This window comes from Mesoplodon densirostris, chromosome 10, assembly GCF_025265405.1.
Source record: "Mesoplodon densirostris isolate mMesDen1 chromosome 10, mMesDen1 primary haplotype, whole genome shotgun sequence".
NCBI classification, from domain to species: domain Eukaryota; kingdom Metazoa; phylum Chordata; class Mammalia; order Artiodactyla; family Ziphiidae; genus Mesoplodon; species Mesoplodon densirostris.
In genome coordinates this window covers 72831015-72858639 of record NC_082670.1, presented here as the reverse complement: position 1 = coordinate 72858639, position 27625 = coordinate 72831015, and the positions used below count along the sequence as shown (strand labels likewise).

Genomic DNA, 27625 nt, shown 5'->3' with positions numbered 1-27625 from the left:
AAGCTATGGGAATGTATTAAGAATTTATTAGATGTTATTAATTTGATTGGGTTGAATTTCAGATGAGAAGTACTCCTTTGCTTTACAGCTGGTGAATGCATATGTGATGACAAGCCGAGAGCCCCCTTTAAACACTGCCGCTTGCAGACTCCTACTGGACATCATGCCAGGGCTAGAAACTGCTGTCGTCTTTCAAGAAAAGGTACTTACTAAAAAGAAAAGTCAACATTTTGTTTTTTAGTTGAATGCTGATCTGTTTTTCTTTGTTAAAATAGTTGTTATGGTTTTTTCTTATTATAGTACTAATCTATATTATAGAATCTTAAGAAATTAAGACAATAAGAAAAATTTTTAAATAACTGTTTTAATGAGTACTTGCTGCTTGGGTGCTGTAGTCTTTTTTAAAGTCTTAAGATCATCTGTTTTTAGATATGGATTTGTGGATTTAATGATTTATGATCTTCAAACTCATTCCTTTTTTTTTTATTGGAATGTAGGTGCTTTACAATGTTGTGTTAGTTTCTGCTGTACAGCAGAGTGAATCAGTTATACATATATGTATATCCACTCTTTTTTAGATTTCCTTCCCATTTAGGTCACCACAGAGCACTGAGTATAGTTCCCTGTGCTATACAGTAGGTTCTCATTAGTTATCTGTTTTGTATATAGTAGCATATATATGTCATTTCCAATCTTCCCATTCATCCCACCCTCCCTTCCCCCTTGGTAACGATAAGTTTGTTTTCTACATCTGTGACTCTATTTCTGCTTTGTTAATAAGTTCATCTGTACCATTTTTGTACATTCCACATATAAGCGATATTATATGATATTTGTCTTTCTCTTTATGACTTCACTCTGTATGACAATCTGTAGGTCCATCCATGTCACTGCAAATGACATTATTTAGTTCCTTTTTATGGCTGAGTAATATTCCATTGCACATATGTGTCACATCTTCTTTATCCATTCCTCTGTCAGTGGACATTTAGCTTGCTTCCATGTCCTGGCAATTGTAAACAGTGCTGCAGGGAATGTCGGGGTGCATGTATCTTTTTGAATTATGGTTTTTTCTGCGTATATGCCCATAGTGGGATTGCTGGGTCACATGGTAGTTCTATTTTTAGTTTTTTTTTTAAAGGAACCTCCATACTGTTCTCCATAGTGGCTGTACCAGTTTACATTCCACCAACAGTGTAGGAGGATTCCCTTTTCTCCACACCCTCTTCAGCATTTATTGTTTGTAGATTTTTTAATGTTGGTGATTCTGACTGATGTGAGGTTACCTCATTGTAATTTTGATTTGCATTTCTCTAATAATTCAGACTCTTATTCTTTTTTTTTTTTTTTTTTTTTTTTGCGGTATGTGGGCCTCTCACTGTTGTGGCCTCTCCCGTTGCGGAGCACAGGCTCTGGACGCACAGGCCCAGTGGCCATGGCTCACGGGCCCAGCCGCTCCGCGGCATGTGGGATCCTCCCAGACCCGGGCACGAACCCGTTTCCCCTGTATCGGCAGGCGGACTCTCAACCACTGCGCCACCAGGGAAGCCCCAGACTCTTATTCTTAATGATGAGTAGTCTTCCCCGGTGATGAGGACATTCTGTTCTGAGGAAGGCTGTCCTATTCTTGACAGTATTTAATATTCACTTAGTTAACGTTTGAAGGCTGTGCTGTGCTGTGCTGTGTTTTATGCTATGTGCTGGGAATATTTTGTCAGCAAGATAGGAGCTTACATTTATGTATATGTTTGGAAGAACAGAGGCAAACTGATAATTTCAAGTAAGGATAAGTGCTGTGAAGACCAGAAAATGGTAATTTGTTAGTGACTGTGTGTATATTTCAATTGTCAAAAATTAGTTGCTGTGTTTTTAGAAGTAATGTCGATATTTTGTCTCTTAGCGTTAAGAATTTGCAGTGTGAATTGCGTATGCCATATAGCTTTCTCTGCTTTTAAAGACACTAAAAATTTAATCTTCTGAAAAAATCTGGAAGTCTCAGTATAGTTAAATGCATAAGCCAAGCGAAAGATCTGGAAACAGATTTTCTTAACTTTCAAGAAAATTTTATTACAGAATTGTACCACATAATGTATTTTAGAGAATGACATTGTTATTAATGCTATAGTTTGCAGTATTGTGTAGACTAGATTTTAAAATCTCTAATTAGCTCCCACTGTGGGAGACCAAAAAAATTTATCTCCTGTCAAAAAATTTTTTTTTTTTTTTGCTGTACGCGGGCCTCTTACTGTTGTGGCCTCTCCTGTTGCGGAGCACAGGCTCCGGACGCGTGGGCTCAGCGGCCATGGCTCACAGGCCCAGCCACTCCGCGGCATGTGGGATCTTCCCGGACCGGAGCATGAACCCACTGCATCGGCAGGCGGACTCTCAACCACTGTGCCACCAGGGAAGCCCCTGTCAAAAATGTTTTAATGTGAATTCTTTTTTTTTTTTTTAATGTGAGTTCTTTTGAAAAGCAGGGTGAAAATGAAGCACTTACAGCAGTGTATTTGTTATCTGCAAGATTTATAGAAGATTACAGATGATTTTACTGTGCTTTGTAAAAGTTTCCTGGTTGTCATTGTAGGAAAATCATCTCTGATTCTTTATAGTTTTATTGTTGTATGTTTAGAATGAAGTGAATACCCTCTGGATGTTGGAAACATGAAGGGGTATTTTGAATAATAAAGCTTTCTGCAAGAACAGTTTTGTATTTTTATTTTATTTATTTTCAATAAATTTATTTATTTATCTTTGGCTGCATTGGGTCTTTGTTGCTGCATGCGGGCTTTCTCTAGTTGAGGTGAGCGGGGGCTACTCTTTGTTGCGGTGAACGGGCTTCTCATTGTGGTGGCTTCTCTTGTTGCGGAACATGGCCTCTAGGCGAGCGGGCTTCAGTAGTTGTGGCTCATGGGCTCTAGAGCGCAGGCTCAGTAGTTGTGGTGCATGGGCTTAGTTGCTCCTCGACATGTGGGATCTTCCTTGACCAGGGCTTGAACCCATGTTCCCTGCATTGACAGGCAGATTCTTAACCACCGCACTACCAGGGAAGTCCTAGAAGTTTTGTTTCTTAATAACTGATTTTTATTAAGTTGAGAGAAGTGAATTATTCAAAGATAATCATAATTAGGTTGGAAATAACATTGCCTTGAATCCGGTGTCCTAGAGTGTAGATTATAAACCTCTTTAACCTTGTGAGACCTTACCACTGGGTTATATGACGTTCTTTACCTTTCAGAAATATCCTATGCATATTTTTTGGTGTGAATCAATGTTTTACTTCTTTAAAAACATTTAATTATAGTGTGTAAATTAATGAGTCAGAAATCATTATTTTTGGGGACTCCCCTGGCAGTCCAGTGGCTAAGACTCCACACTTCCACTGCAGGGGGCACAGGTTCGATCCCTGGTCAGGGAACTTAGATTCTGCATTCTGCACAGTGCAGCCCTCCCCGCCCCCCAAAAAAAAGAAGAAAAAGAAAACAAAATCATTATTTTTAGACAGATTGGCAACTGGTGTTTCAAAAAGCTACAGTTAAGACTCATTGCTTTAGGGCTTCCCTGGTGGCACACTGGTTAAGAATCTGCCTGCCAGTGCAGGGGACACAGATTAGAGCCCTGGTCTGGGAAGATCCCACATGCCATGGAGCAGCTAAGCCCGTGCGCCACAACTACTGAGCCTGTGCTCTGCAACAAGAGATGCCACCGCAATGAGAGGCCTGCACACCGCAACGAAGAGTAGCCCCCACTCGCCGCAACTAGAGAAAACCCACGTGCAACAATGCAGACCCAGTGTAGCCAAAGATAAATAAAATAAAATAAATAAATTTATTTAAAAAAAGATTCACTGCTTTAGAGCAGTGTTACTCAAACTTTCTGAACCGATAGTTACACATTTTACTTTTTTTTTTTTCAAAATCTGGGTACATTTTGTTTTACATTGCAACCCATACATTATATGTATCAGAGAGTTTTCTTGAACATTGTTTACCCCTTTGTGCAGTGCATCCTTATAGTTTCTATTTCATTTCTTTTTAAGAGCTGGTTGTAAGTTACTAAATTGATTGTATTCTAGCTGCTGTTTAAAAAAGTTGCTGATTGTACTTTTACAGGTGTTGAAATAGCTTTAAATTTTATTTTGTTTTATTGTTTTCTGCTTATGCTTGCTGCTCTTTTTTTCAAGTATAGTTGATTTACAATGCTGTGTTAATTTCTGCTGTACAGCAAGGTGACTCATTTGTATACATATACATTCTTTTTTTTAATATTCTTTTCCATTATGGTTTATCCCAGGAGACTGGATATAGTTCCCTGTGCTATACAGAAGGACCTTGTTGTTTGTCTGTTCTAAATGTAATAGTTTGCATCTACTAACCCCAAACTCCCAGTCCATCCCTCTCCCTGCCTCCATCCCCCTTGGTAACCACAAGTCTGTTTTCTATGTCTGTGAGTCTGTTTCTGTTTTGTAGATAGGCTCATTTGTGCCATATTTTAGATTCCACATATAAGTGATATCATGTGGTATTTGTCTTTCACTGTCTGACTTTACTTAGTATGATAATCTCAGGTTGTATCCATGTTGCTGCAAATGTCATTATTTCGTTCTGTTTTATGGCTGGGTCGTATTTCATTATATATATGTACCACATCTTCTTTATCCATTCATCTGTCGACGGACCTTTAGGTTGTTTCCATGTTTTGGCTATTGTGAATAGTGCTGCTGTGAACATAGGGGTACCTATATCTTTTTATTTATTTACTTTTGGCTGTGTTGGGCCTTGGTTGCTGCATGTGGGCTTTCTCTAGTTGGACCGAGTGGGGGCTACTCTTTGTTTTGGTGTGCAGGCTTCTCATTGCAGTGGCTTCTCTTGCTGCGGAGCACGGGCTCTAGGCGCATGGGCTTCAGTAGTTGTGGCACGTGGGCTCAGTGATTGTGGCTCGCGGGCTCTAGAGTGCAGGCGCAGTAGTTGTGGCTCATGGGCTTAGTTGCTCTGTGGCATGTAGGATCGTCCCGGAGCAGGGCTCAAACCTGTGTCCCTTGTATTGGCAGGTGGATTCTTAACCACTGTGCCACCAGGGAAGCCCCTGTCTTTTTGAATTATAGTTTTGTCTGGGTATATGCCCAGGAGTGGGATTGCTGGATCATATGGTAACTGTATTTTTACTTTTCTGAGGAACCTCCATACTATTTTCTAGTATAGTGGCTGCAGCAACTTACATTCCCACCAACATTGTAGGAGGGTGTCCTTTTCTCCACACCCTCTCCAGCATTTGTTATTTGTAGACTTAAAAAAAAAAAAAGGGGCTTCCCTGGTGACGCAGTGGTTGAGAGTCCGCCTGCTGATGCAGGGGACACGGGTTCATGCCCTGGTCCAGGAAGATCCCACATGCCACGGAGCGACTGGGCCCGTGAGCCATGGCCGCTGAGCCTGTGCGTCTGGAGCCTGTGCTCCGCAACAGGAGAGGGCACAACAGTGAGAGGCCCACGTACTGCAAAAAAAAAAAAAAAAAAAAAAAAGATTAAAAAAAAATAAATGGCTGTGTTGGGTCTTCATTACTGCACGCTGGCTTTCTCTAGTTGTGACGAGCAGGGGCTACTCTTCATTGCAGTGCGCAGGCTTCTCATTGCAGTGGCTTCTCTTGTTGTGGAGCTCTAGGCACACAGGCTTCAGTAGTTGTGGCATGCAGGCTCTAGGGCACAGGCTCAGTAGTTGTGGTGCACGGGCTTAGTTGCTTCACGGCATGTGGGATCTTCCCGGACCAGGGCTTGAACCCGTGTCCCCTCCATTGACAGGCGGATTCTTAACCACTGTGCCACCAGGGAAGTCCCTGTTATTTGTAGACTTTTTAACGATGGCAATTCTAACTGGTGTGAGGTGGTACCTCATTTTAGTTTTGTTTTACATTTATCTAATAATTAGTGATGTTGAGCATCTTTTCATGTGCCTACTGGCCATCTGCATGTCTTCTTTGGAGAAATGTCTATTAAGATCTGTCAATTTTTCAGTTGGGTTGTTTGTTTTTTTGTTGTTGAGTTGTATGAGCTGTTTGTATATTTTGGAGATTAAGCAGTTTTGGTCTCATCATTTCAGATAGTTTCTCCCATTCTGTAGGTTTTTTCGTGTTTTTTTTTTAACATTTATTTATTTATGTCGCTGTGCCGGTTCTTAGTTGCCACGTGCGGGATCTTCGTTACCGCGTGTGGGATCTTTCTTGCCACATGTGGGATCCTTGTTGCTCTGTACAGGATCTTCGTTGCAACATGTGGGATCTTTTAGTTGTGACATGCGAACTCTTAGTTGCAGCATGTGGGATCTAGTTTCCTGGCCAGGGATTGAACCTGGGCCCCCTGCATTGGGAGTGTGGAGTCTTAGCCACTGGACCACCAGGGAAGTCCCTCGTTTCTTTTAAATGATTTCCTTTGCTGTGCAAAAGCTTTTAAGTTTGATTAGGTCCCATTTTATTTTTGTTTTTATTTCTGTTGCCTTGGGAGACTGACCTAAGAAACCATTGGTACGATTTATGTCAGAGAATGTTTAGCCTGTGCTTTCTTCTAGGAGTTTATGGTATTATGTCTTATGTTCAAGTCTTTAAGCCATTTTGAGTATTTTTGTGCATGGTGTGAGTGTGTGTCCTAACTTCACTGATGTACATGTGGCTGTCCAACTTTCCCAGTACCACTTGCTGAAGAGACTGTCTTTTTCCCATTTTATAGTCTTGCTTCCTTTGTCCATGATTAATTGAATGTAAGTGTGTAGGTTTATTTTTGGGCTCTCTATTCTGTTCCATTGATCCATATGTCTGTTTTTGTACTGATACCACACTGTTTTGATTACTGTACCTTTGTAGTATTGTCTGAAGCCTGGGGGAGTTATGCCTCCTGCTTTGAATTTTTTCCTCAAGATTGCTTTGGCAATTCTGGGTCTTTTATGGCTCCATATGAATTTTTGCATTATTTGTTCTAGTTCTGCAAAAAATGTCATGGGTAATTTGATAGGGATTGCATTAAATCTGGATTGCTTTGGGTAGTATTGCCATTTTAATAATATTAATTCTTCCAATCCAAGAGCATGGGATATCTTTCCATTTCTTTGCATTCTCTTTAATTTCCTTTAGTAATGTTTTATCATTCTCAGCATATAAGTCTTTCACTTCCTTGGTCAGGTTTATTCCTAGGGATTTTACGTTTTTTGGTGTGATTTTAAAAAGTATTGTTTTTATACATTCTCTTTCTGATACTTCATTGGTTTTTAAAAAATATTTTTATTTATTTATCTAGCTGTGTGGGGTGTTAGTTGTGGCACTCCAGAGCTTCATTGCGGCATGCAGGATCTTTCATTGCGGCACATGGGCTCTTCATTGTGGTGCACAGACTGTAGAGAGCATGGGCTCAGTAGTTGTGGTGAGCAAGCTCTCTAGCTGTGGCATGTGGGCTCCAGACCGTGCGGGCTTAGTAGTTGTGACGCATGGGCTCCATGGCCCACGGACTGTCTAGTTGTGGTGCACGGGCTCTAGGGCATGCAGGCTCAGTAGTTGACAGCACACAGGCTTAGTTGCCCTGCAGCATGCGGGATCTTAGTTCCCCGACAAGGGATCGCACCTGCGTCCCCTGCATTGGACAGCGGATTCTTAAGCACTGGACCACCAGAGAAGTCCCTGATATTTCATCATTAGTGTCAAGAAATTTATGCAACCAATTTCTGAATGTTAATCTTGTATCCTGCTACTTTTCTGAATTCCTTTATAAGATCTAGTAGTTTTAGTGTGGAATCCTTAGGGTTTTCTATATATAGTATCATGTCATCTGCATTTAGTGACAATTTTACCTCTTCCCTTCCAATTTGAATACCTTTTATTCAAAAAGTGGGCATCCTTGTCTTGTTCCAGGTTTTAGTGGGAAGGCTTTCAGCTTTTCACAACTGAGTATTATATTGGCTTTGGGTTTGTCATAAATGGCTTTTATTATGTTGAGATATGTTCCCTCTATACTCACTTTGGTAAAAGTTTTTATCATGGATGAAGTTGAATTTTGCCAAATGCTTTTTCTGCATCTATTGAGATAATCATGTGGTTTTTGACTTTTCTTTTGTTTATGTGGTGTATTACATTGGTTGCTTTGCAGATGTTGAACCATTCTTGTGAACTTGGGATGAATCCCACTTGGTTGTGGTGTATGATCTTTTTTATGTGTTGTTGGATTCAGTTCGCTAATATTTTGATGAGAATTTTTAAATCTATATTCATCAAAGATATTGGCCTGTAATTTTCTTTTTTGGTGGTGTCTTTGTCTGATTTTGGAATCTGGGTGATGGTGACTTCATAGAATGTCTTTGGGAGTGTTTCCTCCTCTTCAGTCTTTTGGAACAGTTTTAGAAGAATCAGTGTAAGTTCTTCTTTGTATGTTTGGTAGAATTTGCCTGTGAAGGCACCTGGTCCTGGACTTTTGTTTGTAGGGAATTTTTTAAATTACAGATTCTACTTCACTTCTAGTGATCAGTCTGTTCAGATCATCTGTTCTTCTTGATTCAATTTTGGTGGGCTGTATGTTTGTAGAAAGTTGTCTATTTCTTGTAGGTTGTCAAATTTGTCGGCATATAATTGTTCATAGTATTCTTTTATGTTTTTTTTGTATTTCTATGGTACCAGCTGAGATTTTTCCTTTTTCATTTCTTATTTTATTTGGGTTCTCGGTCTTTTCTTCTTGGTGAGCCTGGCCAGAGGTTTGTCAATTTTGTTTACCCTTTCAAAGAACCAGCTCTCAGTTTCTTTTTTTGGGGGGGTCATGCTGCATGGCTTGTGGGATCCTACTTCCCTGACCAGCGATTGAACCTGGGCCCTCGGCAGTGAAAGTGTGGAGTGCTAACCGCTGGACCACTAGGGAATTCCCTTTCTGTCGTTTTTTAAACCTCTATTTTATTTATTTCCGCCCTGATCTTTATTGTTTTCTTCCTTCTTTGTTTTGTTTGTCCTTTTTCTAATTCTTTCAAGTGGTAGGTTAGGTTGTTTATTTGAGACTTTTCTTGTTTTTCGAGGAAGGCCCGTGTCACTATGAACGTCCCTCTAAGAACTGCTTTTGCTGCATCCCATGGATTTTGTATGGTTGTGTTTTCATTGTCGCTTTTCTCAAGGTATTTTTTAAATTTCCTTTTTGATTTCCTTGTTGACCCATTGGCTTTTTAGTAGCATGTTGTTTAGTCTCTATGTAATCATTTTTTTCTCATTTCTTTTCCTATGGTTGATTTCTAGTTTCATGCCATTGTGTTCAGAGGAGATCCTTGAAATAATTTCTGTACTCTTAAATTTGTTGAGGTTAGTTTTGTGCCCTAGTATGGGGTCAGTCCTGGAGAGAGTGTTCTATGTGCACTTGAAAAGAATGTGTATTCCGTTTTTTTTTTTTTTTTTGGATGTAATATCCTGAAAATATCACTTAAATCTAAATGTTGTATCATTTAGGATCTCTGCTGCCTTATTGATTTTCTGTCTAGAAGATCTCTTCATTGATGTGAGTGGGGTGTTAAAAGTCTCCTGTTGTATTCCCATCAATTCTTCCTGTTACGTCTGTTAGTATTTGTTTTACGTATTTGGTTGCTCCTGTATCAGTCGCACATATGTTGACGAAGTGTTAAATCTTCTTCTGTTGATCCTTTTACTGTTATATAGTGTCCTTCTTTATCTTTCTTATGGCCTTTGTTTTATTTTTTTAATTTTTAAAATATTTATTTGTTTGTTTGTTTATTTTATTTATTTTGCCTGCACTGGGTGTTAGTTGCGGCACGTGGGATCTTAGTTGCAGCGTGTGGACTTCTTGGTTGTGACATGCGGACTGGACTCTTAGTTGTGTCACGAGGACTCTTAGTTGCGGCATGTGGACTGTTTAGTTGCGACATGCGTGCGGTATCTAGTTCCCTGACCAGGGATCGAACCCGGGCTCCCTGCATTGGGAGCGCAGAGTCTTACACATTGGACCACCAGGGAAGTCCTTGGCCTTTGTTTTAAAGTCTGTTTTGTCTGCTAGGAATATTGTAGCTCCCACTTTCTTGTCATTTCTGTTTGCATGAAATGAAATACCTTTTTCCATCCCCTCACTTTCAGTCTATGTGTGTCCTTTGCCCTAAGATGGGTCTCTTGTAGGTCGAATATTGTAGGCTCTTGTTTTTTTTATCCAGTCTGCCACTCTGTTTTTTTCCTTTTTTGGCGGGACGCGGGCCTCTCACAGTTGTGGCCTCTCCCGTTGTGGCCTCTCCTGTTGCGGAGCACAGGCTCCGGACGCGCAGGCTCAGCGGCCATGGCTCATGGGCCCAGCTGCTCCGCGGCATGTGGGATCTTCCCGGACCGGGGCACGAACCCGTGTCCCCTGCATCGGCAGGCGGACTCTCAACCACTGCGCCACCAGGGAAGCCCCACTCTTTGTTTTTGATTGGAACATTTGGTCCATTGACATTTAAGGTAATATTGATACATATATATTTATTGCCATTTTAAACCTTGTTTTCAGCTGTTTCTATATTCCTTGTTTGTTCCTTTTTCTTTTTCTTTTTGGGGTTTGATGATTTCTTTTTATTTTATGCTTGTGTTGTTTTTGGTTTTTGTGAATCTATTGTATGATTTTGATTTGTGGTTGCCCTGTTTTTCAAGTATGTTAACCCCTTCCTAGTTCTGCTTGCTTTAGACTGATAGTCATATAGGCCCAAACACATTCTAAAAAAAAAAATCTACATTTTCTTAGTCCTTCCCCAAATTTTATGATTTTGATGTCCTTTTTTTACATCTTCATCTTTATCCTTTTGCTGTTGCTTGCTTTTATGATTGCTTTCACAAATAGGTGGTGGTTTTTTTTTCCTTTTTGATTTGTATACTAGCTAATTTAAGTGATTTACTTTCCAATTGATATCTCCCTGTATCTTCTTGCTTCTTTTAGAGAAGACCTTTCAGTATTTCTTTTAGGATAGATTTAGTATTGCTGTATTCTTTTAGTTTTTGCTTGTCAGAGAAATTATTTCTCCTCCTATTCTAAATGATAATTTTGCTGGGTAGAGTATTCTAGGTTGTAGATTTTTCCCTTTCAAGGCTTTGAATATATTTTGCCACTCCCTTCTGGCCTGCAGCATTTCTGTAGAGAAATCAGCTGATAGCCTTATTGGGCCTTCCCTTGTAATTAACTCTTCATTTTTCTCTTGCTGCCTTTACTATTCTCTCTTTATATTTAACTTTTGCCATTTTTAAAATCATATATATTGGTGTGTAGGTCTGTCTGGGTTCATCTTCTTTGGGACCCTCTGTGCTTCCTATATGTGGATATCTGTTTCCTTCTTTAGATTTGGGAATTTTTCGGCCATAATTTCTTCAGATACATCTTCAACCCCCTTTTCTCTTTCTTCTCCCTCTGGAATCCCTGTTATGTGTATTTTGGCATGGTTTATATTATCCCATAGGTCTGTTAATGTTGCTTTCATTTTTTTAATTTGTTTTTCTTTTTTAAAAATCAATTAATTAATTAATTAGGATGTGCTGGGTCTTAGTTGTGGCATGTGGGATCTTTGTTGCTGTGTGCGGGATCTTCATTTCGGTGTGTGGGATCTTTAGTTGTGGCATGCGGGTCTTAGTTGCGGCATGCGGGATCTAGTTCCCTGACCAGGGATCAAACCCAGGCCCCCTGCATTGGGAGCGTGGAATCTTAACTGCTGGACCACTAGGGATATCCCTCATTTGGTTTTCTGTCTACTCTTTTGTTTGGGTAATTTCTATTATTCTATCTTGCAGATCACTTATTCTTTCTTCTGCATTATTTATTTTGCTATTCGTTGCATTTAGCTTAGATTTCTCCTCTGCAAATGAATTTTCTAATTTTTCTTGTCTCCTCCTTATAGTTTCTAGTTCCTTTTTACAGTAATCTGCATTTCTGTCGAAAACCTTTCTTAGTTCCTTCAGTATTTTCATTACCTCCTTTTTGAACTTGGTGTCTGTTAGACTGAAGAGGTCTGTTTCATTGTTTGTTCCTTCAGGGGAATTCTCTTGGTCTTTTAATTGGGAGTGGTTCCTCTGCTTCTTCATTTTGCTTATATTTCTCTTACTCTGCGAGTTTAAGAGATAGAAATACCTACAGTAGTCTTGGAGAGCTTTTTATGTATGGGAGCATCCCTGCATAGCTTGTGTGGGTTTAATATTTTTTTGGTCTGAGGGCTGTTTTTGGTTTGGGTGCTTGCTGTTTCTTTCCTCAGCATGTGCTGGTGATTATCCCCTTGTTAGGGGGTGTGCAGGTGTGCAGCCCGCTCATGGGACCCTTGATGCCAGTGGGCTGCATGTGCTCCCGGGGAGGGGGGTGGCATTTGTTGGTGCCAGGTTTTGGGACCCTTGGCCAGCCATCCATGCCTGACTCTGGAGTTCAAGATGGCAGCGGCAGCTATTGCCCACCCCTGGAGCTTGTGTAGGTGGTGCCTTGCTGCCTGAGAGAGGGCGTGGAGAAAGAAGCTCCTGTGGCAGGCCCACCCCTCTCCTCGTGGGCCCCCCAGCATGGTGCCTTGCCCCTCTGGGGGGCCCAGGCTTCCTCCCATATTCCCTTGGTTATAGCGCACCACACCCTAGCCCCCTCAGGCTGTCACTGTGCAGCCAGCCCTAGTCCTCTTCCCGGTTCTTACCTTCAAAGCACAAGCCTCAGTCAGCTCTCAGCCCCTGACCCCCTCAGTGAAAGAGTGAGCATCTTGGGCTGGGGAGTGCCAGGTGGCACCACCTACTGTCTGTGCAGGTGTCTCTCCTCTTTGCCCTCTGCAAACTGGTTGCTACGCTCTCCCCTGAGGCTCCGGAGCTCCCCCTCCATTCGGGCTGTTCTCCCTGCCAGTGGAAACCTTTCGTTTCTCACAGTTCTCTCCCAGGTATGTAGGTCCTGTCCCGTTTCCTTTCGTGCTTTTTTTTTCTTTTGTCCTACCCAGTTACATGGAGATTTTCTAGCCCTTTTTGAAGTCTGAGGTCTTCTGCCAGCATTCAGTAGGTGTTCTGTGAGAATTGTTCCACGTGTAGATGTATTTTTGACGTATTTATGGGAGAAGGTGAGCTCCATATCCTACTCTTCTGCCAGCTTTATCATTCTTTTAAATTTTATTTTTATTTACAATTATTTGGCTGTATAGTTTCTTCATTATATTAAGTGTGTTATAGAACGGAGTACTTTTACATTTACGTACCAGGTTTCTCATACTGTTTACGTTTATCAGTGTATGCTCTTAATCCAGTGAGAACAGGACCTTTAGGGACTTAATTCTTTAAGAGTATTGCTTTAACGTTTTTTTCCTTTGAGGTTGTCTCAGATTATTGGAGGTCAGAGGGATAAAATCGGAGAGAATGAAATCTCAGAAAGTGTAACCTTTAAGCCAGCGTTTTCAAGATTTTATACTCTGGAACATTAAGATTCTCCTAAAATGTTAATAGGTGTTTTATGATGAAAATGTCCATGTGGTCAGTTAGGTAGATGGCTTCTGTTTATTGAGTGCCAAGCATTTGATTTGCATCGTATCACTTAATTCTCACAGCATCCCATGAGGTAGGAAGAAAACCATGAGTCTATGGTATTTCAGAATCAGAGAGAAAAGAAATGGTTTTAATACAGAAGGGACAAGACCCAGATCTATCAAGATGACTAACCAGGATAACTTACAAACTCTCCTGTTGCACACACATACAAATTTTGGGTAAACTATAATAAACTCTTAGAGAAATCCCTAGGTGCCAGAAATGAAGATGGAACTGTAAGAGTAAAGTGGTAATTAAGGACAGGGACAAAATCTTGGGTGAGGAGTTAGAATGGGGACCCTGACCTCCATATAAAACTGGGACTCCCTAAGGACCTTCACTGAAACAATGGAAAAGGAAAATATCTGCTTTATGCTGTGGGATAATGATAGATTTCTCATTCTCTGACTCCACTCTGAGGGGCAGGGGCATGGGCATGTAAGTCTCCCCTGAGAATCTCTGGGCATGGGCCTTATTTGGATAAATGTTTGAAATTTCTATTTTGATTGGGAACCCCAAGTCAAGATATTAACAACAAACAAAATTGTTTTGGACCAGTGGTATTCTTTGGTTGTCTGGCAAAAGCAAATACAGAACTCCTGTGGAGGAGAAGCTTTCACAGTCTGGGCCACAAGGGATTTTCACAGAAAAAACAATTTCCACAAAAAGTGAGCTCACAAAAAAAATTATCAAGTATCCCAGCAAATAATCCTCCATGATTAGGAGTCAACAATTAAACAATGACTGGATATGTTTCCTTTTCAGATTTTTCATTACTAGTGTATAGAAATGCAACTGATTTTTGTGTATTTTGTATTCTGCAACTTTGCAGAATTCATTTATTCTAACAGGTTGTTGTGTGTGTGTGTGTGTGTGTGTGGAAACTTTAGAGTTTTTTATGTATAAGATCATGTCATTTGTGAACAGAGATAATTTTATTTCTTCCTTTCCAGCACAGATGCCTTTAATTTCTTTTTCTTGCCAGTACTATGTTGAATAGAAGTGGTGAAAGCAGGGGCCTCCCTGGTGGCGCAGTGGTTAAGAGTCCGCCTGCCGATGCAGGGGATACGGGTTCGTGCCCCGGTCTGGGAGGATCCCATATGCCGCGGAGCGGCTGGGCCCGTGAGCCATGGCCGCTGGGCCTGCGCATCCGGAGCCTGTGCTCCGCAACGGGAGAGGCCACAACAGTGAGAGGCCCGCATACCGCAAAAAAAAAAAAAAAAAAAAAAAAAAGAAGTGGTGAAAGCAGACATCCTTGTCTTGTTTTTAATCTTTGGAGAAAGTCTGTCAGACTTTTACGGTTGAGTGTACTGTTAGCTGTGATTTTTTTTCATGACTGGCATTTATTATGTTGAGGAAGTTTCCTTCTATTTCTAGTTTATTAAGTGTTGGTTTTTTTTGGGGGGGGGTAGGAGTTTATTAATTAATTTATTTTTGCTGTGTTGGGTCTTCGTTTCTGCGCAAGGGCTTTCTCTAGTTGTGGCAAGCGGGGGCCACTCTTCATCGCGGTGCGCGGGCCTCTCACTATCGCGGCCTCTCTTACTGCGAAGCACAAGCTCCAGATGCGCAAGGTCAGTAGTTGTGGCTCACGGGCCTAGTTGCTCCACAGCATGTGGGATCCTCCCAGACCAGGGCTCGAACCCGTGTCCCCTGCATTAGCAGGCAGATTTTCAACCACTGCGCCACCAGGGAAGCCCCTATTAAGTGTTTTTTAATGAAAGGGATTTTACTTTTGTCAAATTCTTTTTGCCTCAGTTGACATGGTCATGTGGTTTTCTACTAATTCACAAAAATTAATTCACACTGATTCTATTAATGTGGTGTGTTACATAGATTGATTTTTGTATTTTGAACCATATGTACCTGGGTAAATCCACCTGGTCGTGGTATATACGGTAATGCTCTTAGTATGCTGCTGAATTGAGTTTGCAAGTATTTTTTGAGAATTTTTGCATCAGTATTCATAAGGAATATCTGTAGTTTTCTTGTACTATCTTTGTGTCTTGCTTTGGTATCAGGGTAATACTGGATTCATAGAATGAGTTAGGAAGTGTTCCTTCTCATTAATTTTTTTGGAAGAGTTTGAGAAGTCTTGGTATTAATTCCTTAAATGGTAGAATTTACCAGTTAAGCGATCTGGTCCTAGGTTTTTCTGTTTTGGGAGGGTTTTGACAACTGATTCAGTCTCCTTACTAATAAGTCTGTTCAGTTATTCTGTTTCTTCATTAGTCCATTTTGGTAGATTGTGTTTCTAGGAATTTGTCCGTTTAATCTAAGTTACTCAATTTGTTGGTGTACAGTTGTTTATAATGTTCTCCTATAATCCATTCCCCGCTTTTTTTTTGGCCATGCCACATGTGGCTTGTGGGATCTTAGTTCCCTGACCAGGGATTGAACCTGGGCCTTTGGCCATGAAAGTGTGGAGTCCTACCCACTGGACCACCGGGGAATTCCCTTATAATCCTTTTTATTCCTGTAAAATTGGTAGTAATGTTCCCCCTTTCTTTAAAAAAATTTTTTTTTAATTTATTTATTTATTTGGCTGCATTGGGTCTTTGTTGTGGTGCGTGGGCTTCTCATTGTGGTGGCTTCTCTTGTTGCAGAGCACGGACTCTAGGCAGTGGGCTTCAGTAGTTGCAGCACGTGGGCTCCGTAGTTGTGGTGGGCGGGCTCTAGGGCGCGTGGGCGCAGTAGTTGTGGCTCATGGGCTCAGTAGTCGTGGCTCATGGGCTCTAGAGCACAGGCTCAGTAGTTGTGGTGCATGGGCTTAATTGCTCTGCGGCATGTGGGATCTTCCTGGACCAGGGCTTGAACCCGTGTCCCCTGCATTGGCAGGTGGATTCTTAACCACTGCACCACTGGGGAGGTCCTCCCTTTTCATTTTTGATTCTAGTAATTTGTTTTCTCTCCTTTTTTTTTTTTCTTGATCACTTTAGCTAAAGGTTTGTCAATTTTGTTGATCTTTTCAAAGCAACAACTTTTGGTTTCATTAATTTTCTGTATTTTTCTATTTGCTATTTTGTTTATCTCCATTCTAATCTTTATTATTTTTATTTTTTACTCCTGCTATCTTTGGGTTTTATTTGCTCTTGTTTCTTAACGTGTACAGTTAGGTTATTAATTTGACCTTTTTTTCTTTTTAATATTATGTGCTTGCAACTGTAAATTTCCCTCTTTGCATTGCTTTTGCTGTATCCCATAAATTTTGGTATGTTGTGTTTTTGTTTTCATTCATCTCAAGGTGTTTTCTAATTTCCCTGTGATTTCTTCTTTGACACTTTTGTTGGTTAAGACTGTTGATTTCCACATATGAATTTTCCAGTTTTCTCTTGGGATGTTGATTTCTCATTTCATTCCATTGTGATTGGAGAAAATTATTTGTAAGAGGTCAGTTCTTTTTAAATTATTAAGACTTGTTTTGTGGCCTAACATATAGTCTCTTCTGGGAAATGTTCCATGTGTACTTGAGAAGAATGTATGTTCTGCTCTTGTTGGGTGGAGTATTCTCTATATGTCTTTTAGATCTAATTGGTTTGTAGTGTTGTTCAGCTCCTCTGTTTCCTTATTGATTTTCTTTTCGGTTCTATCCATTATTGAAAGTTGGGGTAAAGAGTTTCTGTTTAGGATAATGAAATTCTGGAAATAGATAGTGTTGATGGTTATACAACATGGTGAATATACTGAATCCTACTGAATTTTACACTGAAAAATGGTTAAAATGGTTAAAATTATGAATGTAAAAGAAAGAATCATAACTCCAAGAAAAGTCTAAGACTATGAAAAAAATGGCCATTTGGAAAATGAACAAAGGAACTACTGGAAATAAAAATTACAGTTATTGAATGTTAAAACTTAATAGATGAGGTAGAGTGAAATTTAGACACAGCTAAAGATAGATTAAATAAACTGGAATATCTGACAGGATAATCAATAATGAAGCTCTTAGAAATAAGACTAGAATTAGAAATTTTTAAATGTATCTAAAAGGAGTTTCAATAAAAGAGAATAGTAGGGGCTTCCCTGGTGGTCCAGTGGTTAACATTCTGCACTTACACTGCAAGGGGTGCGGGTTCAACCCCTGGTCAGGGAACTAGGATCCTGCATGGCATGCGGTGCAGCCAAAAAAGAAAAAAAAAATGTGTATGTGTATATATATATACACACACATGTATATATAAAAGAAAAAGAAAATAGAAAGGTAGTATTCAGAGGGATGAGGCTAGGATCTTACAAATAAATGAAAGACATGACCACTCAGATTCAGAAAGCCCAATGAAGAATACCAAAGACTAAAAGATTTTAAAAGCAACTAGAGTGGGACTTCCCTGGTGGCGTGGTGGTTGAGAATCCTCCTGCCAATGCAGGGGACATGGGTTCGAGCCCTGGTCTGGGAAGATCCCACATGCCACAGAGCAACTGAGCCCGTGTGCCACAACTACTGGAGCCCCTGTACCTAGCTAGAGCCCATGCTCCGCAACAAGAGAAGCCACCACAGTGAGAAGCCTATGCACTGCAAAATGAAGAGTAGCCCCAGCTTGCTGCAACTAGAGAAAGCCTGCGTGCAGCAACGAAGACCCAACGCAGCCTAAATAAATAAATAAACAAACAAGCAAAACCGCTCAAAAAAATAGTAATAAAAAGCAACTAGAGTAAAAAAGATTCCTGCAAATTAACACAGCATGCTTTGCCACAGCATCGGTAGAGGCCAGATAATAGTAGAAAATGTCTTCAGAGAACTTCTGTAAACCTAGAAATATTGACCAAAATAAACAATTTTGGAGGGCAAAAGGACAAACAGAAATTCTGGGTAACATGTAGATGGAAGGGAATAGTTGAAGTTAGTATTTTAAGTTTCTTATACTGTTTGGAAATAGGGAAGGATGATAGACTTAAAATTGATGGTACGTATATTTTCATATCAATAAGTATTTTATTATTATTATTATTATTTTAAATTAATTAATTAATTTTTTTGGGTTGTGCTGGGTGTTTGTTGCTCTGTGCAGGCTTTCTCTAGTTGCTGCGAGCAGGGGCTACTCTTCGTTGCTGTGCGCTGGCTTCTCATTGTCATGGTTTCTCTTGTTGCAGAGCACGGGCTCTAGGTGCGCAGGCTTCAGTAGTTGTGGCACACGGACTCTAGAGCACAGGCTTAATAGTTGTGGCACAAGGGGCTTAGTTGCTCCGCAGCATGTGGGATCTTCCCGGACCAGGGATTGAACCCGTGTCCCCTGCATTCGCAGGCAGATTCTTAACCACTGCACCACCAGGGAAGCCCCTCAATAAGTATTTTAAAACAAAATTTCTCAAAATGTGTTTTCAGAGTGTTAGTTTTTTTTAAAAAAACTTTAAAACTTGAAATATATAGGAGAATGACCCTAGGGAAGAGTTTCTTAAGATATAAAGTGCACAACGTTTAAAAGAAAATATTGCTAAGTATGATTATATAAAAATTAAGAACTTGTGCTTATCATGAAACACTGGTAAAAGACATGAGTATTTCACAGAAAGTGGAAGTATGAATGGTCAGAAGGCATGAAAAAAATGCTGAACTTCATTAGTAAATGAGAAAATTCAAGTTAAATGAAATGTTAATTTTTTATACCCACCAGACTGCAAAAAATTAAAAGTCTGATAGTGGCCAAGTGTTGGTAAAGATGTAGGAAAAAAGAACTATTTGCTGTAGGAATGTGAGTTGTCATTTTGGAAAATAGTTTGGCCTCCTCTAGTAAAGTTGAGCAAACACACCTGTGACTTAGTACTGTTCCTAGGTGTCTACTTTAGGGACATGCTTGCACAAAAATAAGTATAGTTAAGCCAACACAATAGCAGCAGCAGAATATGGAGATGAAGAGCATTTGGAGGTACACTGCCTAGGATAAGATCCCAGCTTTGCCACTTACTAGTTTTGTGACTTTTGGTAAGTTACTTAACCTCATTGTGACAGTTTTCTCTTCTGTAAATATAGTACTTACCTAATCATATAGGGTTGATATGAGGATTAAATGTTATGTGTAAAGCCTGTTTTATATTGAGTGCTATTTGTGACAATTACTTGTAACCATATAGATGAATGTAAAAAACATAATGTTGTGTAAAAGAAACAAGTTGCAGAAAGATACATATGGCACCACACAATTTATACAGTTCAAAGCATATAACGTTTAACAAAAGCTTACAAGAAAATTATTAAAATTTAGTAATTCAGATACCCTTTGGGGAGGGAGAGGCGGGTGGTATAGGGATGGGGGACACATGAGAGGTTTCTGTTTCTTAAACTCAGTGGTAAATCACAGAGGTGATTTTCATTTTCTTTGGACTGTACATGTTTATGTATTTTATTTCATAATAAAAACTAACTAAAAATAAGGGTGGGATATGTGGAGTTAAATACTTGTTTGATGGAGGACTTCTCAGAGCACTGATAATGTTAATTGTGCATTGTGAACTTCAAAGAGAGATATAGAATTTTTAGAGCTCCCCACTTGGTCATGGAACCTTTTGGGTCTTAACAGCTAAAGTAGGACTACATTATGTCATTGTTGATCTTTAGCTTGAGTTTTAGTGGATAAATAGGATTCTGTTTCACAGTGCACAGATATTTTAACTAAACCACCTACTATTGTACATTGAGTTCACTTGGATTTTTTAATCTTATGAGCAATATTGAAATGTTTTATTAAAAATTTTTTTTACAAGATTGAAGTCTTTGCTTATATCTTTAATTATGAATTTTTTTCCCTGAATTGTGCTGTTTCATTTCCTTTACTATAGGAAGGAATTGTTGAGAATCTTTTCAAATGGGCCCGAGAGGCTGATCAGCCACTGAGGACGTATTCTACTGGTCTGTTAGGAGGTGCTATGGAAAATCAAGACATTGCTGCCAACTACAGGGATGAAAATTCACAGCTGGTAAGGACCATGTTAGAATGATTTTTTTTGCATAAGATAGGAGTGTATTCACTCGTTATTTCTTGCTACTGAACTTGAATAGGTAGATCTTATTTGTTACCTTGTACTAGAGTATAGCTATAATTTCAGTATTTCAAGACTACTTTTCATAAGAGTTTTGATTGGACCTTTTTTTTTTTTTACTAGAAAATAGTTGTTTTTCATCTTGTCAAGGATCATGATATTTTGTACCAGATAAATAGTACCATTCCCTTTCCCTTCCCAACATCTGGATTATGAAAAATTTCAAACGTATAGCAAAATATAATTACAGTGAACACCTGTATACACACCACTTACATTGATTGTGAATATTTTACTAAACTTATATTCATGACCTACCCATCCATCCATTCACCCCTCATTATATCTATCCACCATTCTTTTTTTTTTTAATGCAGGTTAAAATAAATTGCAGACCTAATTACTCTCTCTTTTTAAAACTAAGCATAATACTACAGTTTAGGCTTGGCCCAAAAAATGAGTACTTAAAGGAAAAGGTAGAACATAAGTGGTGAACTTGAAAATTAGATTATGTAATTATGTATAATGTGGATGACAATATTTAACAGAATACAACTTACGGCAGATAAAAGTTTCAGAAACCTTCGTGTTTGATTTTCAGACACTTTTTAAAAATTGTGCATATATCTACTGTCTGCCTCTTCAGGTGTGATGGTCCACCCCAGCTTGATCCAGCCAGATATGTTGTGAATTAGGTGTTTTATGTGCAAATCTTCTGGTTTGGGTTCTCTGGGAAATTTTATGGGGAATGAGACTTTTAGCCATTATTTATTTCATCAAGCTGTAGGAATCAAGTCAACATATTTATCAAATCTTTACTATTACCAGGCATTGAGATAATTGCATGAGTATCCTTAAGTGGAAGTAAGAATTATTTGAATCATTTAAATTAAGATGCAGAAGAGACAACCCCTTTTATTCCAATATCTGTTGATAGGTGGCAATAGTACTTCGAAGACTGAGGGAGCTACAGCTTCAGGAAGTAGCTTTGAGGCAAGAAAGCAAGCGTCCTAGCCCACGAAAGCTCTCCTCTGAACCCCTTTTGCCTCTGGATGAAGAAGCTGTGGATATGGACTATGGCGACATGGCCGTAGATGTAGTGGATGGCGAACAAGAGGAAGCTTCTGGAGACATGGAGATCTCCTTTCATCTTGATTCAGGCCACAAGACCAGTAGCAGAGTGAACTCAGCAACTAAACCTGAGGAAGGAGGATTGAGGAAAAACAAGTCAGCAAAACAGGGTGACAGAGAGAGCTTTAGGAAAGCCAAGCAAAAGTTGGGTTTCTCATCATCTGATCCAGATCGCATGTTTGTTGAGCTGTCTAACAGCAGCTGGTCAGAAATGTCCCCCTGGGTGATTGGCACCAATTATACCCTTTATCCTATGACTCCTGCTATCGAGCAGCGACTTATTCTCCAGTATCTGACCCCTTTAGGAGAATATCAGGAGGTAAGCTTATTGGGAAGAGTAGTGTTCACATTTTGGGACCACTGTGTTTATTTCTGGGATATTTTGTGGTGTCATTTTATACATTGATGTGTTTTTGCTCTAATACAGAAAAGTCTTTGCCTCAAACTGGTAAAGTCTTATGGAGGTCACTCCTGATAAGGCCTTTTTGATCAAAGTGTGTTTGTATGTTTATCTTCATAAAGGGGGGGGAAGAGGCACCTTATTTCTTTAATCTTCTATCCTCATAAAGGAATAGGAAATATGTGAAAATAAATTCAAATGTTAAGACTTGTTTTTGGTGTTGATTTCAGTTACTTCCCATATTCATGCAACTTGGATCACGGGATTTGATGATGTTCTATATTGACTTGAAACAGACTAACGATGTCCTACTTACATTTGAGGCACTCAAGGTAAAGTTCTTAAAAATGTTAGGTCACTGAGCATTTTATTGACATGGATATGCCTATATGTTTTGGTATGTAGCATCTCTGGATTTTATTGTTAGGGTGGTGCTTTTTTTTAAAATAAATTTTATTTATTTATTTATTTATTTTTGGCTGCATTCGGTCTTCATTGCTGCATGCGGGCTTTCTCTAGTTGCAACGAGTGGGGGCTACTCTCCGTTGCAGTGTGCAGGCTTCTCACTGCGGTGGCTTCTCTTGTTGCGGAGCACAGGCTCTAGGCGCACAAGCTTCAGAAGTTGTGGCTCGTGGGCTCTAGAGTGTGTGCTCATTAGTTGTGGTGCGTGGGCTTAGTTGCTCCGTGGCATGTAGGATCTTCCCGAACCAGGAATAGAACCCGTGTCCCCTGCGTTGGCAGATGTATTCTTTTTTGTTTTTTTGTTTTTGTTTTTTACATAGTTTTTGGCTGCGTTGGGTCTTCGTTGCTGCACACGGGCTTTCTCTCGTTGCGGTGAGTGGGGACTACCCTTCGTTGCAGCGCGTGGGCTTCTTGTGGTGGCTTCTCTTATTGTGGAGCGTGGGCTCTAGGCGCATGGGCTTCAGTAGTTGTGGCACGTGGGATCAGTAGTTGTGCCGCACGAGCTGAGTTGCTCCGTGGCATGTGGGATCTTCCTGGAATAGGGATTGAACCTGTGTCCTCTGCATTGGCAGGTGGATTCTTAACCACTGTGCCACCAGGGAAGTCCCAGCAGGCAGATTCTTAACCACTGTGCCACCAGGGAAGTCCCCAGGGTGTTTCTATTGCCAGATGTGTCAGTCGTGACAAATGAAAATTTCTTTTTTAGATAGAAGAAATGAGGCTTACCAAGTGCCTCCACAGAAATTCAGGGGTCAGTCCTAGAGGATTGAATGTTAAGGGAGAAAGTGGATCTAGACCTGAGAGTGGCCTCAGTTATTGTTACTGGATAAGAAGAGAAACTAAGTGTATAGTACCTTAGGTCATACTACCTTTTAAGTATTCTGTCAGCCAACAACACTTCTTCTCAATTATTAACTATATACATATTGTATGATGTTAGATTGTTTAGAGTGAACAAAATATAAAGCAGAAAATGAGTAAAGAAATAGAGGCATACTCAAATTCAGTAAAGGTAAATGATTTTCTAGGTTGCAAAGGGGCTAAATGTAAGAGGGCAGGTATGTCTAGCCCACCAAATCCATACCTTTTCATGATAATTAAGGTAATCTGAAGGGAGAGAGGTTAAGTGGAATGAATAATTTTGTGGCTATTATAGTTCTACCCAACAGGTAACTAAATGAACACAGTACTATTCTGTGATGTTTACAATATTCGACAAATAAATTAAGTCTCTCCTGTTTATTGTTTGGTTAAGAGAGACAGGCATGTAAGCCTATGATTTCTTTTAGATATTATAGATGTTGTGAAAAAAGTATGGGGCACAAAGGAAGGAATGGTCTGTTCTTCTTGAGAAATAGTAGCTTCTAGACAAGACCTCTGAAAAAGAGGTAATGTTCTCACTGGCTGTTCAAAGTTACAGTTTTATTCCTGATATTCCAGAGCCACGCTGTCCAATAGAACTTTCTGTGACGATGGAAATGTTCTTCGTCTGTGCTGTTCAAAACAGTGGCTACTGGCCATATATGAGCACTTAAAATGTAGCTAGTGCCTCTGAAGCATTGAATTTTTAACTAAATTTTAATTAAATTAGCCACATGTGGCCAGTGACTAGTGCATTGGACAGCACAGTTCCAGAGTATATTGAAATTAAATAGAAATAAGGAAATTTGCCTTTCAGACCCCAGAAATTTTAAGTTTGGAGGAGGTCAGACATAAATTGGAGTAACATATATTCCTGTGAATGGGATGCAGTGTGTGTGTTTGTGTGTGTGTGTGTGTAAACTCATGATTATACTTTGAACAGTGAGATGAAGCTGGAGGTCAGAGTTGTCTCCAGTGACCCAAAGGTATTGCTTTCAGATGCACATCCTGTCCTGAAAAGGAAATAGTGAAGAAGGGATTTGGGCAGTTGCTATTTCTGTAGGTCTTTGTATGAGGAACTGTAATGGGTGTCATTATTCAGCTGTTTTCTGTGCAGACTCATATAAGGGATTAAAGAAAATGAAATAAGGATGAACAGGGAAAAATTGGACAAGAGATCCTTCTTATAGGGAAATAAAAAGTATAGAAAGTTATGTGTACTGTTTTGTTCAAAAGGAAGTCTCAGTTGTGTAGGAGAAGGAACAGGTGTTGAAGTTAGTATTGGGTTGACCAAAAAGTTCTGGTTTTTCTGTAAGATCTTATAGATCAATAGAAAGAAAATGGGATAAAATAGTAAATTAAGAACTAGAACCTTATATGGAGGTATAATACAAGGAGAGAAAATAGAATCTTTGCCCACATGAGTGAGGTGAGCCAGGTTATGGGCTATGTTGAGCCAAGTAGAATTAAGGTTCTTGGTAAAGATTGAGCCTGTTTGTTCTCTGTTTCCCTACCTACTGATTCTGGCAGTGGAACTGCCACTTTATGGTAGTGACATTATTGGAAAGAGCACGTGCAGTGGCCTAAGTATTGGGGAGGGAACCATACATGGTTTAGTTGTTTCTTGGGGAAAGACTTGGTGGCAATGTGGTAGAGGTTTGTACATCAGCCAAGTAAAGAGGGAAGGGATTTGAATTATATATAAGGATTAGTCTGAGTCTGTGTGTTAAGAGAACTTCTGAAGAAGGTACATACATGTTGTTTTTGCCATTGACCTTGGTGAAATTTATACAGGTATCAAATCATGTAATTACAAATCTGTGTTGTCTTGTCTGTACCTGCTGCCTGTATCACCACCCAGAAGACACCTTGACATGAGAAACAGGAGGCCAACAGAAACAGGGGGCTCCAGTTCTCCTGAGGCCCTATCCACGTTGGCCTGGGTTCAAAGTCATTGAGTAGCCTGCTGCTTGCATTGCACTCCTTGCCCTTAAAATTGCCCAGATCGGGTCCACCCAGAGAGGCTAGTAAGAATTGAACAGCAAGTTAACGAAACTTGATAACAAAGGCCTGTCTAATAGAGACTTAATACAATAGTTCATTAATAAAGGTCTATTTAAAGTGCATTCTGATTAGTTCTAAAAATTTACTAATTTTGATGATTTGCTGAAGACTTTTCTTTGGGGATATATTGAGGATCAATTTAAAAGAAAACAGAGTTTTCGATTTTATTAGATGATGAGTCAGTGACTGAGCCAAAGCTAAAACATAGAGCTGATGATGTTAAAAGGATTAAAATGGGAAGGGTAACAAAAATGCTTTAGGGAAGCTATGTAATAATAAAATGGTTAGGATTGTCATTATGTACAGCAATATTCTTCATTTCTTGTTTTTCACCTTCATAAAAACCTTTGGTATTAGGAGGGAATATTATGGAATCCTAGAGTTTTTTTGTTTGTTTTGTTTTTGTTTCCCTTAAGCAGTATTGGTTTTACTTCTGTTTTGAGGGAATGGTTGTCTGCTTCAGAGGAGTCTTTGTGTTTAACAGCTGTGAAGAGATATTTGTTCTAGATTTTTCCACGATGATGTGTGTCCTCTTTGTTTAGCACCTAGCATCTCTCCTGCTCCATAACAAGTTTGCCACAGAATTTGTTGCACATGGTGGAGTACAGAAATTACTGGAAATTCCTCGTCCTTCTATGGCTGCAACTGGTGTATCCATGTGCTTGTATTACCTGTCCTACAACCAGGATGCCATGGAAAGAGTAAGTCCAGTCCATTCAGATGTATGGGAATGGGATAGGGTGGGGAATATTCTAGTACGTTCACAGGAAAACTTTTGGATAAGAAAAAATGAATAGGTGGATTAGGTTTTAATGAAAGAAGCAAGGAGCATGAATGTCTGATCTTTACAGAGCATTCTAAAAATGTAAAATTCTTTTTTTTTGTTGTTTTTTTTTCGGGTACGCGGGCCTCTCACTGACGTGGCCATGTGGGATCCTCCCGGACCGGGGCACGAACCCGTGTCCCCTGCATCGGCAGGTGGACTTTCAACCACTGCGCCACCAGGGAAGCCCTAAAAATGTAAAATTCTTTAGGAAAGGTCCAAAATGTAAAATTCTTTAGAAAAGGTCCAAAATGTAAAATTTTGTAGTCCTTTTTTTCCTGACTCTCTGAAAGAAAAAAACCAACAAAAAACCCAAGATGGATTGGGGTCACAGAACTTTTTTTTAGTTTTTGCCATTTTTACTGCATTAGAATTATTTTCAGGCTCTTTTCAGATGTCCCTCGGTGGAGTTATATTTTGCATTTTTGAGTCAGTCTATTATAAAAACAACAGATGATGCTTTGTGTATTTGTGTTAACAAATAGTTCGTGGTAGAGACAGTAAAATCATTCCAGTTGTTCTCAGGGCTCCAGAGAAAAACATGGTAGCGTGGCAGCTACCCTCTGGTAGCTGGTTTTTCTGGCTTTTTCCAGCTAAGACTTTTTATTTAGTGATTTTTTAAAAAAGTGTAAGTGGGTTGTACATTTGAAAAGAACTGGGTCCCCAGACACCACTAGGGAAGCTCTTAATCATTTCTATGCCTGGAATATTTTTCTAATATTCTATGTGGTGTGGCTTTTCTGGTAGAGTGAAGTTGGTAAAATCTTCTTGGGTGGTGTCTTTATTCATCTTTGCATATTTACTAATAGGGTAATATTTTGATTTTAATTTTTTTTACTCCTTAAGATTCAACATTATGCAAGGATATGTAATCTTTTGAGAGTAGTAACCTAATCTGTGTGTATATGTACAAAATTAATTGTGGTTAAGATAAAAAATGTATCAAACAAACCTGGGTAATGCTTCAGAATTCATTGTCTGACTTACAGGAGACACCAAAATGTGTGTGAATGACTCAGTGAGTGAATGGATATTAAACTTGTAGACTTTAGTATCAGAAGGCTCAGTCACTTTTATCAGCCTGGGGAAGTCCCTTATGTCTCTGAGCCACTTCATCATCTGTTAGGTGGAAATACTAATAGGTGTGTAACAGACCGTTGTGAGCATTAAAGGATATAAATATTTGCAGAATTTAGCACTCAGTATGTTTAGGTGGAATTTAAATATTTCTCTAAATTTAGGTTGTTTTCGGGCCTGAAATAGATTGTTATAAAATTTCATTTGTAACTTAAGCTTTAAACTCAGAATGACTTGCCCAGGAGTGATGATTGTATTTTGCAAAGACATCTATCTACACTGTGAATTTTTCTTCCCTTTTGTGAAGGTTCCTTTCCCCCAAATGTTTAAAAATT

At 39.5% G+C, this 27625-nt stretch overlaps 1 protein-coding gene across 1 annotated transcript in view; it reads left to right on the top strand.

Moving 5' to 3' along the window:
• Window positions 1–27625, top strand: part of DCAF1 (DDB1 and CUL4 associated factor 1) — a 75267-nt gene that overhangs the window by 20043 nt on the left and 27599 nt on the right. Inside the window, exons 5-9 of the mRNA XM_060110594.1 lie at window positions 89–202; window positions 20272–20409; window positions 21410–21922; window positions 22234–22335; window positions 25933–26091. Coding sequence (XP_059966577.1) covers window positions 89–202; window positions 20272–20409; window positions 21410–21922; window positions 22234–22335; window positions 25933–26091 — 1026 coding nt within the window. The remainder of the gene's footprint in view (window positions 1–88; window positions 203–20271; window positions 20410–21409; window positions 21923–22233; window positions 22336–25932; window positions 26092–27625) is intronic.